General features: G+C 36.4%; 1 protein-coding gene across 1 annotated transcript in view; it reads right to left on the bottom strand.

Moving 5' to 3' along the window:
* ZDHHC2 (zinc finger DHHC-type palmitoyltransferase 2) overlaps positions 1–15,285 on the bottom strand; it is a 76,158-nt gene that overhangs the window by 24,937 nt on the left and 35,936 nt on the right. The window contains exons 4-6 of the mRNA XM_035004143.1: positions 11,899–12,019; positions 5,533–5,602; positions 4,767–4,799 (exon numbers count right to left, since the gene is read on the bottom strand). Of these exons, the coding sequence (XP_034860034.1) occupies positions 4,767–4,799; positions 5,533–5,602; positions 11,899–12,019 (224 nt within the window). The remainder of the gene's footprint in view (positions 1–4,766; positions 4,800–5,532; positions 5,603–11,898; positions 12,020–15,285) is intronic.

The raw sequence follows: 15,285 nt of genomic DNA, 5'->3' as shown, positions 1-15,285 counted from the left end.
TATGAATAAACTGAAAATTTGGGGGGAAAGAGACAGAAAAGTGCTTATATCATCTACCTCAAGAAACATAAGGTAAAGGAACCAGGACTAGATTTAGTACCTTTGGAACATAAGGGTATTTTATATGGCAAATAAGCTCATAAAGAAGGCAAAAATTCTAGGTGCACATGATATGAAAACGTGATGGTTCTAGTGTGAGTGCAAACCAATTACTGAGGTTGCCTTCTTTGACATCTGAATGAAATAATGGCAAGAAATCATACTGCAGAGTTCCAAACAAGCCTAGTCTAATTGCATTCTGTCTCCAAAGGATACAGGATATTCCCCTTGCTTTCTTTCTTTTTTTTTTTTTTTTTTAAGATTTTATTTATTTATTTGACAGAGAGAGACATAGCAAGAGCAGGAACACAGGCAGGGGGAGTGGGAGAGGGAGAAGCAGGCTTCCCGCCGAGCAGGGAGCCCGATGTGTTCCCCTTGCTTTCTTGTGTTGGTTTCCAGAGGAGAGAATGCATAGACAGAAGCTGGGGAGCCATTAACACTTTGGAGGATGAGGGTGAAGACAATGACTCTTTTGTGGACTGGGGGAAAATAAGAAGGGATAAGAAAGATTGTTTCTCTTCCTATGAGAATGTAAGAAGGCAGCTTTTATATTAAATGATACATAGCATTTTTATAAAAAGTAAAATGATTTTGATTACAGATTTCATAACATCTAATTTACTTTAGCTTCTATTTAGGAGCATGGTGTAATGTAACTTATCTGTCACTTAGGAAACAGAAGAGAAAGTCAGTAAATAAAAACCAAGTATCTTAGCGTTTGATATGTACTTTACACTTGAGGAAATATAGTAATAAAATGTCTCTTCATAACAGACAGTGAAATGTTTTAACTCCCTACTGCTTTGTAGACTCAGTTTGAAAAGGAAGAGATGTATTCTGAGTCTGAATGATTTTATATGGAGAAACAAAACATGCTCAAGGTAAATATCCCTTATATGCTATTTAAAATTCAGTGCAAATAGGGGCACTTGGGTGGCTCAGTGGGTTGGGTGTCTGCCTTCGACTTGGGTCATGGTCCCAGGGTCCTGGGATGGAGCCCCGCATAGGGCTCCCTGCTCGGCGGGGAGCCTGCTTCTCCCTCTCCCTCCACCCCTCCTCCCCTCATGCTCTTTCTTGCTTGCGCTCTCTCTCAAATAAATAGATGAAATCTTAAAAAAAAAAAATCTTTAAAAAAAATAAAATTTAGTGCAAATAGCAATTGGCCCTATTTCAGGGCAATTGCTTTCTGATTCTAAATAGGAAAAAGAACATAATATAGAAAAAAAAAAAAAGACAGAATGTGGACTTTGGAGTCCAAAAAAACATGCCATGTGACTTTAAGCCCACTCTTTAACTTTTCTGAGCTCCACCTCTCCCTTTTCTTTAAAATGGGACAAATAATTTCTGTAATTTCTGTCACTGTTGTAAGAATTACAGATTTTATATATATATATATATATATATATATAGTCTCTAGCACATTATAGGCACTCAGTATGAAGCTAAAATTATTGAATTTAATAAGTGTTACCTAATCTTTGGCGAGCATGTCAAAACATATCATTAATATAATGAATGAATGAATGAATGAATGAAAATTTTATATTAAAAGAAAAACTCTTTGATGGGAAACCCAATAAGGCAAATACTACAGGATTTCTATTTTTTTTTTTTAAAGATTTTATTTATTTATTTGACAGAGAGAGACACAGTGAGAGCAGGAACACAAGCAGAGGGAGTGAGAGAGGTAGAAGCAGGCTTCCCGCCGAGCAGGGAGCCCGATGTGGGACTCGATCCCAGGATTCTGGGATCATGACCTGAGCCGAAGGCAGCCGCTTAACAACGGAGCCACCCAGGCACCCAGGATTTCCATTTCGGTTAAAAGACAAGAGCAAGGTGGATCCCCAGCACCCTGATGGGTCATCTTAACTGGCCTTAGCAGATAGGCTGGAGGCCCTGACAACAAGGAAGCATAGTTTTCTGCTTTTTCAATGCTCAAAGTTGACAGATACTGAACTTCAAAATTATATACAAGACCTGCATAATAAGGTTGCCCCACAGTTTGGGAACATCCTGAAGATCTTTTAACCAATGACTGTTATATTGACATAATGGCTATAAAAAGAGATTATTTCTATCTTGATATGGAAAATGTTCCAGGATATATTAAGTGAAGAGAGAAAAAAAAAAAAAGGCACAGACTCAGTCCATAGTGGAACCACTTCTGTTAAAAAATGTGTAAAATAGGGGCGCCTGGGTGGCTCAGTTGGTTAAGGCACTGCCTTCAGCTCAGGTCATGATCCTGGAGTCCCAGGATCGAGTCCCGTATCGGGCTCCCTGCTTGGCGGGGAGTCTGCTTCTCCCTCTGACCCTCCCCCTTCTCATGCTCTGTCTCTCTATCTCATTCTCTCTCTCAAATAAAATAAATAAAATCTTTTTAAAAAAAGTGTAAAATATTTTTGTGTGTGTGTAAAAAAATGTAACACACACACACATACACATTTATATCTGAAAGCTACTCATGACATTTAGCGATACGCTCCCTGTGAGGAAGAGAAGAAGCGGGGGAGGGGGGCCTAGGACGAACACTTGGCACTTTTTTTATTTTTGAATTTAGAACCATGCATATGCATTATGCATAAGTTTTTTAATTTAAAATTTTAACTTGAAATTTCAAATACACCAGGTGAACACGAGGCCCTTGGCACCAAACCCTTCCCAAATCCACCCGGCTTACTGCCTTCTGCAAGGGCCAGAGCTGAGACAGTGGCTGACACAGTGGGCAGCAGGGGACGCCACAGTACAAAGAAGCAATGACATGGAAGTTGAAAGGTACTGCAGTCGGTTCATTCAACAATTCCCACATTGCCATAGAGAGTGAGCGTGATAACAGGGAGTCTATGAGTATGCAATCTGCACCCATTTTTAAAACCTCTAGAGCTTTCTATCCGTTCCCTTTCGCTTATTCAACAGATCTGTCAAAATTTGAAAGATTGTCAAATTATGCTATAAGTCTCTTATAAAGGCAAATTAATGGCAGGTTTAGAAAGACTGCTATCACAGTAAATTATTATTTCCTATTTTTGTGCTTTAGTGAGGATAGCAAGGGTACGTCAGTCACACTTTACAGGTGTGTAAAGCTTGGAATTAATACTGGTTGTTTCCACCTCTCCATTCCTTGTCATCACCATCTCATATTTATTACTCTAAGTCAGAAAAATCGAAGTCAACTCTACGTCCTTGATTTCTTTCCCATTCTGCTAAATTATACTGAGAATACACAGCTACTTAGAAAAGAAGGGTGTCTTTGCATGCATTCCCCCGAGAGCAGACCCTGAGACAAGAACTTGGATACAGCTTATCTGAAACAAGGAGGGGAGAAAAGCCCATAAAGCGTGTGTTGTTGGCCAGGCCCTCGCTGGTTGAGGGTAGCCTCTGGAAGCATTCATGCCTGGCACCTCTGGGCTGCCCGGCTTCTCAGCGGACCCAGCCTCCTCAGGGGGAACAGAGAGCCCGCAGGCAGATAAAGAAACAGTGGGGCCTGAGGCGAGGAGCCGCCATGGGCACGGGAACTGACTGCGGCAGGTGCAGTGAACACAAGGCGGATGGTGCAGATGTGGGTGTGGCACTGACATGTGAGCTACTGGAGGGATCAACAGAGGAATGTGAGGAGGACTAAGAAAACTTACAATAGAAGATATTGGGGGGAAAAGCTACTTGCTGAGAGAGAGAACGGAACGAATGAAAGCACGAGGAAAGCAAAAGAATGGCTACAAATGAATATTAATACCAAGTGAGGCTATTCATTGAGATCTTTCTTTGATGAGAACGTTACTCTCATAGGAGCTAGCTGGCCTTAACATCGGAAAGAAGAAAATCTAGCTGGAGAAAAGTGAGAGTTATCTAGAGAGAGAAAATACGGTAAAGCCGACATTCCCCTATTATTTCCTACAGCTAAGATCATTATTCCCTATGTTTCCACCTACACCCAGCACACATTTGTGGGCATGTCTACCTTTTTCTAGGGCCACCTCTGAAAGAAGGCAAGGCTGGTAGAATAATCCCGCCTCGTGTCCAAATCCAACCTGGCTGGCAACCTGAGTGTAGCTGTCACTGCTATGTGCACATGGAGAAGAAAAATTACAGGGAGAGGTAGGAAAATCAACCTTCATTAGTTAATTAGAGCTTTCAAATCATTCTCTGTTAAGGTGCCTGATCTAAAATTATTCTTTAAAATATTAATGAGTTCCAAGTGAAAACCCTTGTTTAAACACGTATGTATCTGTGTATTTGCTCTTCATACTCCTCAATGTCAAGTTTTATTTAAAACAAATTGTTAAAGCTTGAGATGAATTAATTCATTATTCAAAACTTCCAGTGAGGTATTGTGTATAATTTATGAATACATTTTGGTGTAATTTCTGGGAAGTGTTTCAGAATCTCCGTGTTGATGCATGTGCATACAAAGAAAACCATTTGTTCTAAGCAAATATGACAAATTAACTTTCATGTTGTTGGTCTACTTCATTTTAAAATTATTCTATGGAAACTCTCCCAAATAAAACCTTTTTGGTGTTAATTCAACAAACACTAGAAACTAAATCTGAAAGTACCTCCTGGGTCAGCTAAGGCAAGATTTCATCTATAAAAAGATTTAAACAGATAAATGATTCAATTTCTTAAGTTCTAAGGGACAGAAACATGTTTAAGTATAGAGCCATACTCACCATGGGCAGTGATGATCCATCTTCAGAATACATCTAAAAAAATAATAAACACACACACACACAACTTAACACCTCATAAAAATTTAATCCCATTAAGTCAAAGTTATTTAGAGTTGTGCCAAGTAAAATATTGCAAAATTACTTACCTAAAAATTAAATAAATAATACTAAAAGTCCTCATCTCAAATACTATAGCCAATTTCAGTTATGATATATAATTATAGAATTTTCAAAATCTACATACTTTAAAGTAGAAATCAAAAAACTCATTTCCTAAAACAATTCATTATGTTAATATACAATTATCTTATGCTAAAGAAAGTGTAAAATGTCAACAGATTTACAGAAAGTCTGGATAAAACTTCTCTTTAATATCAATCTTTAAGCTAAGTAGCACAGTCCTTGTGATATATTACGTATCTAAAATATCTGATTATCATGTAGTCATATGAGCTATCTTTATAAAGGTGAAAAAAGAGTCAGAGAAGTATTTGGTAAACAGAGCTAGCCAAGTCTGAGCTGCCAAAACTCATGCACTTCTTCACATCAGTGTGAATCTGGGGGGAAAGGGGGCAATTAGGTGACTGTGGCCCTAAACCACACTCGTATCAATGCAAGGGACTGTCCAGTTCTATGTCCTAAATAAAGGTCTCAGAAATACGACTAAGGAAAAAAGGAAATAATCTGGAAAACAGTGAGGAAAGAAACAATATTAATTAAAAAGACCACCAGCATGTAGAGATTTAGAAGTAAAAGGTTTTCTTACTTATCACAGACGGAACAGTGATGGCAGCGGTCTGGTTTTATGAGTTGGCATCTGTCACAATATCGGATTGCTAGGGACAAAAAGCTCCACTTAGTCTTAGACTTAACACTGAATTGAATATACATTAAATGGCTTTTATCAGCTATCCAAATTTAACTTCTAAAAAAGCAAAGTGAATTTGAATTTGGTAAAAATGAGATATTCTACTGTTAATACAAAAATAGAATGACTTGCCTACAGCCTCAGTTTTCTTTCTTTCCTTCTTTCTCCTTTCTTTCTTTTTCTTTCTTTCTTTTTCTTTGTTTCTTTCTTCTTTCTTTCTTTATTTTCTTTCTTTCTTTCTTTCTCCTTCCTTCCTTCCCTCTCTCTGTCTCTTTCTTTTTTTTTTTAAAGTAATCTCTACACCCAACATGGGGCTTGAACTCATGACCCCGAGATCAAGAGTCACTCACTCCTCTGACTGAGCCAGCCAGGTGCCCCCAGCCTCAGTTTTCTAATGAGGCTTTCTCAAGAATAGAGAATCTTTGGGGGTAATTTTTCTAAGGCATTCCTAATTGTCAGTAATGATAGTAAGGCTCACAAAGGGTACAAATATGTCCATTTCTATCAAAGTAAACAGAATGTCTCCCTCAAATAAATCAATTTCTTTCCTGTACCCTACCAGGATAAGTACCTGAAGATACAACCATATTTTAAAAGTTTTATGAGGGGCGCCTGGGTGGCTCAGTTGGTTAAGTGTCTACCTTTGGCTCAGGTCATGATCCCAGGGTCCTGGGATTGAGCCCCACGTCAGGCTCCTGGCTCAGCAGGAAGCCTGCTTCTCCCTCTACCTCTGCCTCTCCCCTTGCTATGCTCTCTCTCTCTCTGTATCTCTGTGTCTCAAATGAATAAATAAAATCTTTTAAAAAAATAAAAAAAATAAAAGTTTTATGAGAAACACATTTTAGAAATTTGTGAATAAACTCTATTAGTTGTTTAAATTGGGAAAAAGCTCACATGTTCTCTGTAGGGTGAGATACAAGACTAGAAGTGAGTATTAGAAGAAGTACTTCCAGGGCGCCTGGGTGGCTCAGTCATTAAGCGTCTGCCTTCGGCTCAGGTCATGATCCCAGGGTCCTGGGATCGAGTCCCACATCGGGCTCCCTGCTCAGCAGGAAGCCTGCCTCTCCCTTTCCCACTCCCCCTGCTTGTGTTCCTGCTCTAGCTATCTCTCTCTGTCAAATAAATAAATAAAATCTTTAAAAAAAAAAAAAAAGAAGTACTTCCAATACTGAATTTTAATTCTTGTAATGGAAATCCTGATCCTTTCTTTTCTAATATATATATCAAAGACAATTATGTATGTCTGATTTGGAGATGCTATTTCAGTACACAGACATCTTACAAGATACAAGCAGTCTACCAAAATTACAGGAGAACAGTTACTGGCTGGGCCACAGGATGAGTAAAAACCCAGACAGTGAATTTAAAATCTGGAAAAAGTACTTGCAACAAGTAATTATCACTGTTATATTAACTAATATTATGATCTCTGAAAAAAGCAACAGTTGCTTATCCTAAGATTAAGTTGAGCTTTTTTCAGGCAACAAGACCTATATGGAATTGTTTTCAATATTAAGAAAAGTTCTCAATCATCCCCCCTTACAACTCTCCTTTTTTGGGAACTACAGAGATTAATGGCATGGCTGGCTCATCTCCTGAAGGAAGAAGTCTTGCAGCTACATTCCAGAGAAAACTACAAAGCACCACTGGCTCACTGAGAGCATCAAAGTGAGGCAATATTATCCAGAAGAAATATAATGTGAGCCACATGTGTACTTTTAGATTCTCTAGGAGCTATATTAAAAGAAATAAAAGGAAGCAGGGAAATTAACTTTAAGAAAATATAATATTTGACCTAATACATCAAAAATATTATTTCAACATATAATTAATACACAAATATTAATCACATATTTTACATTTTTTCATACCAAGTCTTTGAAAACTATTATATATTTTTTACACTTATAGTCGCACTTTAAGTGGTGAGTGTGGTGGGCAATGCTACATTCTCTCCAGATGATTATCTCTACTTTAAAGCACACTGGGAAAAAACAAACAATCAAACAAAACAACAACAACAACAGCAGCAAGAAACCTTCTCAAATCAAAGTGGGTGAGAACTCGCCAGAAATTAAAACAATGTAGAAATAAGCCTTTTGCTTATAGTCTTTCATAAACAAAAATTTAGTCTCTTAGCAAAAAAAAAACAAAACGAAAAACAAAAAATGCCCCACAATCCCATTTACAATTGCACCAAAAATAGTAAGATACCTAGGAATAAACCTAACCAAAGAAGTGAAAGACTTGTATTCTGAAAACTATAAAACAATGCTGAAAGAAATTGATGACATGAAGAAATGAAAAGACATTCCATGCTCATGGATCAGAAGAATAAACACTGCTAAAATGTCTATACTGCTGAAAGCGATCTACACATTTGATGCAATCCCTATCAAAATAAAAACAGCATGTTTCACAGAACTAGAATAAACAATCCTAAAATTTGTATGGAACTACAAAATATGTGAATAGCCAAACCAATCTTGAAAAAGAGAAGCAAAGCTGGAGGCATCACAGTACCACACTTCTAGTTCTATTACAAAGCTGTAGTGATCAAAACAGTATGGTACTGGCACAAAAATAGACACATAGATCAATGGAGCAGAACAGAAAACCCAGAAGTAAGCCCACAATTATATCAACAATTAATGTATGACAAAGGAGGCAAGAATATGCAATGGGGAAAAGACAGTCTGTTCAACAAACGGTGTTGGGAAAACTGGATAGTAACATGCAAAAGAAAGAAACTGGACCACTTTCTTACATCATACACAAAAATAAACTCAAAATGGATTAAAAACCTAAATGTAAGGCAGGGAACCATAAAAATCCTAGAAGAGATCACAGGCAGTAATTTCTATGACATGGGCCATAGCAAGTGTTTTCTAGATCGGTCCCCTGAGGCAAGGGAAACAAAAGCAAAAATAAACTATTGGGACTACATCAAAATAAAAGTTTCTGCACATGAAAGAAACAATCAACAAAACTAAAGGGCAACCTACAGAATGGAAGAAGATATTTGCAAATGACATATCCGATAAAGGGTTAGTACCCAAAATATATAAAGAACTTACACAAATCAACACCCAAAAACAAATAATCCAATTTAAAAATGGGCAAAAGACATGAACAGACATTTTTCCAAAGAAGACATGCAGATGGCCAACAGACTCATGAAAAGACGCTCATCATCACTTATCATTAGGGAAATGCAAATCAAAACTACAATAAGGTATCACCTCACACCTGTCAGAATGGCTAAAATCAACAACACAAGAAACAGCAAGAGTTGGTGAGGATGTGGAGAAAGGGGAATCCTTGTGCACTGTGGGTGGGAATGCAAACTGGTGCAGCCACTGTGGAAAACAGTATGGAGGTTCCTCAAAAAGTTAGAACTACTCTACCATCCAGCAATTGCACTACTGGATATATACCCAAAGAAAACAAAAACACTAATTCAAAGGGATATATGCACCCCTATGTTTACACAGCAGCATTATTTACAATAGCCAAGATACAGAAGCAGCCCAAGTGTCCATCGATTGATGAATGGATAAAGAATATATGCCATATATATACATACAATGGGATATTACTCAGCCATAAAAAAGAATGAAATCTTGCTATTTGCAATGGCATGGATGGAGCTAGAGAGCATAATGCTAAGTGAAATAAGCCAGTCAGAGAAAGACAAATACCATATGATTTCACTCATATGTGGAATTTAAGAAACAAAACAAATGGACAAAGGCAAAAAGAAAAAAAGAGAGAGAGAAAGAGACAAACCAAGAAACAGACTTTTAACTATAGAAAACAAACTGATGGTTACCAGAGGGGAGGTGGGTGGGGGGGATGGGTAAATAGGTGATGAGGATTAAGGAGGGCATTTGTCATGATGCGCACCACGTGATTAAAATAAAAACTAAAAAAAATTCCATGTGCCGTATCATATTCAACTAAAATTATTCCGCCGTAATTTAAAATGAACCATCTGCTTATCATTTAAGAGCTCCTAACAGCCAAGGTGAATTTTAACTGTCTTGCTTTAATTTTTTCAGAGTTTATTCACATATTACTTATGTAATTTAAAATCTTTTTGGGTAATGTTGAAAAGAAAACGTTATCAACTTCTGTGTGCAAAATGATAAGCTCCATCACCTCTAGTTGTTACCTTCTTAGTCAAAATCTACAAAAAAAAAAAAAAAAATTGTAGAAAAAGATGAAAGGCAAGAGAGAGCTAAAAAAAAGCAAAGAGTCCTCATTAATAACAGTAAAAATCAAAAACAATATGATCAAGTTTGGCGATCCCTGTAAGAAAGCCGAAGACAAATAGGCAAGATGAGCAGTCTTGTTAATACCCTACTTTCCTACCCTCCACGCGCAAGTGTGTATGTGGTCGAATTTTTCTCTGTGTAGGGCAATCAGTTTACTCTAGGGAGCTGGCATTTTTCTCTTTGGGGTTTGGAGGAAGTACTGTGGATTTAGAATGGATCGTAAAATCCTGAATTATATTACGATCCACTTTCTTCAATTCTCTCTATCAAATATAAAGTGCATGCACATCAACTGAACTTTTCAGCTGCTTTCGTCCACAGAATTTCTCAGGGTGAAGAAGAAAGCTTTCCAAAGAACCCATTGGTCTTGGCTGTGGGTGAGGTAAGAAGATCCTCTTTCACAGTCCTGCCTTGGCTAAGTACTGTGGCTGATGCACTGAGCGTCCATTCTGTCTCGTGTTTATCTTTCCATTCTACATAGTCCACAGGAGGATCAATCAGACCAACACAATCTATTTATTACACTTTGTGTGTGATTTAATTTAGTCAGTGACTCTAGTCAGTTAACATTGATTTTGCAGGCATCCGGAATTTTTGCACTGAAAATATAAACAAAGAGTATGTTAGGAGACCAGGTTATATGCCACAGTCATAAATCTGAAGAACCCTAAGTTCATCTCAGGAGATAGGGATACAATACCTGAGAGGAACAAGAGACTGACAGTCTTAACATTATGTAAACTACACGAAGAGATGACTTATAAATCCAAAGTGTAGTTACTATTAATGGGAATTAATACTTTGTTGCGGTGTGACTTGTGCTTCCTTTTTCCAAATCCAGTGTGTCAAGGGATACAGTAGAAGAGCCCTGAACTACGAATGAATGTGGAGACTCGTTTTTCATACCCGATACTGTCATGGTCATTAACTAGTTTTGGAAACTTGTGCAGGAATTTATTTTTAGGGGGCTTTAATTTCCTTGATATTTGCCTAGGCTTATATATAGGGTCAATATACATAAACGCATATAAGCACAGCTCTGTCTTTGTGGACTAGAACCCATGGCATTAAAATTAAATCAGGGAACTGCCACTCGCCCATTGAGAAACAGGGAAAACAAACAGGAAAAAACTGCGAGACTTTGACTTAGATTCAATAATGATTCTCAAGGGAGTTAGAAACAAATATAAATAATACATAAATATTAATGGGATATTTTACATTCTTTTTTCCACACTAAATCTTTTGAAACCAGTTGTGTATTTTACACTTAGGGCACACCTCAATTTGGAGTGGCCACATTTTAAGTCCTCAGCAGCCACATGGCCACCAAAATGGGTGGCGCAGGCCTCAAGTTACAAAATTTCTCGGTGAGTCTTGGTGGACAAATATCAGTAGTCTGTGTATGTCCATTTTTAAGGCAATTCTTTAATTAGATAGCTGTTAAACTACCTAAACAAATCTTGACCCAGGTAAAAGAGATTAACTGAATTGCATTTGTAAAAAAAAAAAAAAAAAAGGGAAAGTAATGAAAATTCCCATACATTTTAAAGATAAATTATATCAATACCTTAAGTTTTACACACTTTATACAGTTACTGCTTTAAATTTATGTAAAATTGCCAATGTTATGTTCATTATAGATATTGTTCCCTTCAATTTAAGAATAGGAAGATCTATAATTAAAACTTTAAAACTTAAAAAAACAAATACAACTAAAAATCAAGATTTCAGCAGTTCTAACATCTCCACTGAGTCCCAAGTAAGTGACTAGAGAAGCCACAGAAGTAACGTAAGTGAGGATGTGGTTGAGATCTCTGTGCCATGCTATTATTCACGTGTCTGTTTTATGGAATTGTATAGGAAAGATTTAATAACTACCCAAGACAGAACACAATGATTTTCAATAAGGGTTTGACAGTTTCAAGTATATAAATATGCTGACAGTCACCATAACAATGGTGCCAAAGCACTCATAATTGTGTACCTCCAGACATGGTCCTGGTATAGATGGGAAGATCTTTGGCTGCTCGCCTAAGAACTTCCTGATGGGCTTCTCCTCTTGGCTCTCTCTCCAACAATTCTTTCTCTGCATAAGAGAGATGGAACTGTGGGAGAAAATTAAATTTAAGTCAGTGTTCTCAAGAAATAGCACAGTGGTCTACTACACCTACAAAAAGGTATATATAAGATATTAATGGTATTGGGCGCCTGGGTGGCTCAGTTGGTTAAGCAACTGCCTTCGGCTCAGGTCATGATCCTGGAGTCCTGGGATCGAGTCCCACATCGGGCTCCCTGCTCGGCGGGGAGTCTGCTTCTCCCTCTGATCCTCCCCCTCTCATGCTTTCTGTCTCCCATTCTCTCTCAGATAAATAAAATCTTAAAAAAAAAAAAAAGATATTAATGGTATCTATCATATAGATTCAGAGTGGTAACAGAGTTTGAATCTGGGCAAGTCTGTTAATCCGGTGGAGCATTAGTTGATGAATCTAGAAAAAGGGAGTAATTAATAATACCTACTTCCTCAGATGTTTGTGAAACTCAAGAGGAATAGAGTATGTAAAATTGTTTTATAAACTGTAGAGGTCTCCCCTAATATTAGTTATGTTAATAAATGAAATGGCAAAATAAACAAATTTGGCTCAATGGATAAATTTTCAACTGGATTATTACTAGGAATAAAAATAGAAACAAACCCATCAAACATGTTTTCTCATCTAAGTGAATTTTAACTTAGGGATAACCATTATCTGAATTCTCTAGCACTCGAAAGAACTAATCATGCATTTTACTTTGTAAACTGCCAATTTGGCCTACCCAATTAAAAAATACTTATTTGAGAAAAATCAAATTGGTTTGGGCTACACACACACATACACACACACACACACCACAAAAAACAGTTTTAAAAGTCTGTATAAAAAAGTATAAATGTGTTCCAGGAGACATGTACAAGGATATTCAGAGCATCGATGTTTGAAATGTAAAAAATTAAACACAACCCAAATGTCCATCAAAAGGATAACAAATAAGCTGGAGTATGATAGATCCACATAACTGAATCCTATATTACACTGAACAATTAATGAATCACAGCTGTGTGCAACAGAGAATCTCACCATACTGTTGAAGAACAGATCCTTTTACAGAACATATGGGATTCCATTTATATAAAATTTTAAAACCAGAAAGCTATACACTATAGGGATGGATATATATTTATATATACATATTTATATATTTTATTATATATAATTTATATAAATTTACATATAAATTTATAAATAATATATTTATATATAAATATATAACAAAATTATTAAATATAAGTATATAATTATATGTAAGTATATATTACATAAGTTTATATATAAATATATATAATAAAATTATAAGGAAAAACAAGAGAATGATTAACACAAAACTTCAGGAGAGTAGTTACTTCTTCAGGAATGCAGGGAAATGCAATATGAAGGTACATAGGAAATACCAAAAATATAAATAATGTTTTCTATAATACTTGGGTGACTTTAGGTACTTTCATTTTATTATTCTTTAAACTGTGAATTATACATTCTTTTTTGTATGATATATTTCACAATTTAAGTTTTGAAAAAGTGATCTAATTATGTCAATGAAGGAAAGAAAAGCAATTTGTTGAAAATGAGGTCATGATACTTGAGCCCAAATCTTTCTCTTTAGAGAAATAAAAATTAAAAATATATGTTTAGAGGTTGACAATTCTACCGAGGTTATTTTATTTTTTTTTAAGATTTTATTTATTTATTTGAGAGAGAGAGAGACTGAGAGAATGAATGGGGGGAGGGGCAGAGGGAGAAGCAGGCTCCCCACCGAGCAGGGAGCCTGATGCAGAACTCGATCCCAGGACCCTGGGATCACGACCTGAGCCAAAGGCAGAGGCTTAACTGACTGAGCCACCCAGACACCCTACTGAGGTTATTTTAAAAAGAAAAACAAATCTCCAGTTTTCAAATGTAGATAATTTCTAAGTTACCATAATATTCCCATATGCATGACACTTAGTTAAATATACTATAAAATTTCAGACCTATTAAGGTAAAGAAAATAAAAAGTTTTCTCTAAGTATAAATTTACATAATATAAATTATTCTAAGTTAGTATATCAAATTTACTGGCATTAAACTAGTAGATAGGTTATAGTTAAATCTTTAGGAGTTTCCAAGGTAACTGAAAAAAGTATTCTCCACATTAAATATTCCTTCTGTTGAAATCCACAGCATTTGCTTTCCTATCAATTAATTTCATAGTGTTTCAAAATTATACTTCAACCAGTCCTCTCTCAAATGAATACAAATAACAAATAAATGAAGGTCACATTTATGTGCATTTTTTCTGTCAGTTGCTCTTCACTTGCTTGCTACCTTACATCTCAGTTTTTAAAAAATGAGTAACAGAACTGAAAGACTCCTCAGATGTTTAATGCTTTTATTAATAAATAAACAACACACTGTATCAGGTCCAGAAAACCAAATACAGGTTGGTAGAATTATTACTCGTATAGGATGGATGTCCAAACATCTAATTCTACCTTGGAATGCACCAAATATACAGTCCTTTCCCCCAGAATACTTTGATGTGCAAAGGTATGTCATAGATTTGAAGAAAGACGACATTTGTAGAGATCTGAAAGAATGGAAGATTTCCTAGGGTGGAAAAGATAATGTCCCTGACCTACCACCAACCTACAGGTTATGGGAGTCCCCTGGCCAATTAATGCATATTCTTTTGTTTAAATTGTTTTATCAACTTTGAAACACTTTAGATTCATAGAAAATTTGAGAAAATATTACATGGTTCCCATATATCTTCTCACCAAATTGCCCGCATTATTAAACATCATATATTAGTACATTATGACACATTTACCACAATTAGTAAATAAATACTGATACATTATTATTAACTCAAGTCCACAGTTTATTCAGATTTCTTAAGTTTTCTTTAGTTTTTACTGAATTTCTTTTTCTGTTCCAGGATCCCATCCAGTATGCCACAGTACATTTATTTGTCCTCTCGCTTTAAGTTCCTCCTGACTGTGAGTTTCTCAGATGTTCCTTGTTTTTATTGACCTTGAGAGTTTTGAGTATTCTGGCCAGCTATTTTATAAGATGCTTCTCTATTAAAATTTGATGTTTTTCTCATGATTGGTTTGAGATTAGTTGTCAGGGGGATGAAGACCCCAGAGGTAAAATGCCATTCTTATCACATCCTATCAGGGCATATGGTATCAACATTGCCTATCAGGGCTGACGTGAACCTCGGTCACCTGGTTGAGGCAGTGTTTGTCAGCTTTCTCGACTCCAAAGTTCCTCATGATTTTCCCTTTTCTATC

The sequence above is a fragment of the Mirounga leonina genome, unplaced genomic scaffold, assembly GCF_011800145.1.
Source record: "Mirounga leonina isolate KUSES-001 unplaced genomic scaffold, KU_Mleo_1.0 Mir_128, whole genome shotgun sequence".
Lineage (NCBI taxonomy): Eukaryota > Metazoa > Chordata > Mammalia > Carnivora > Phocidae > Mirounga > Mirounga leonina.
The sequence above is the reverse complement of the archived record's forward strand: the minus strand, read 5'-3'. Positions and strand labels throughout refer to the sequence as shown.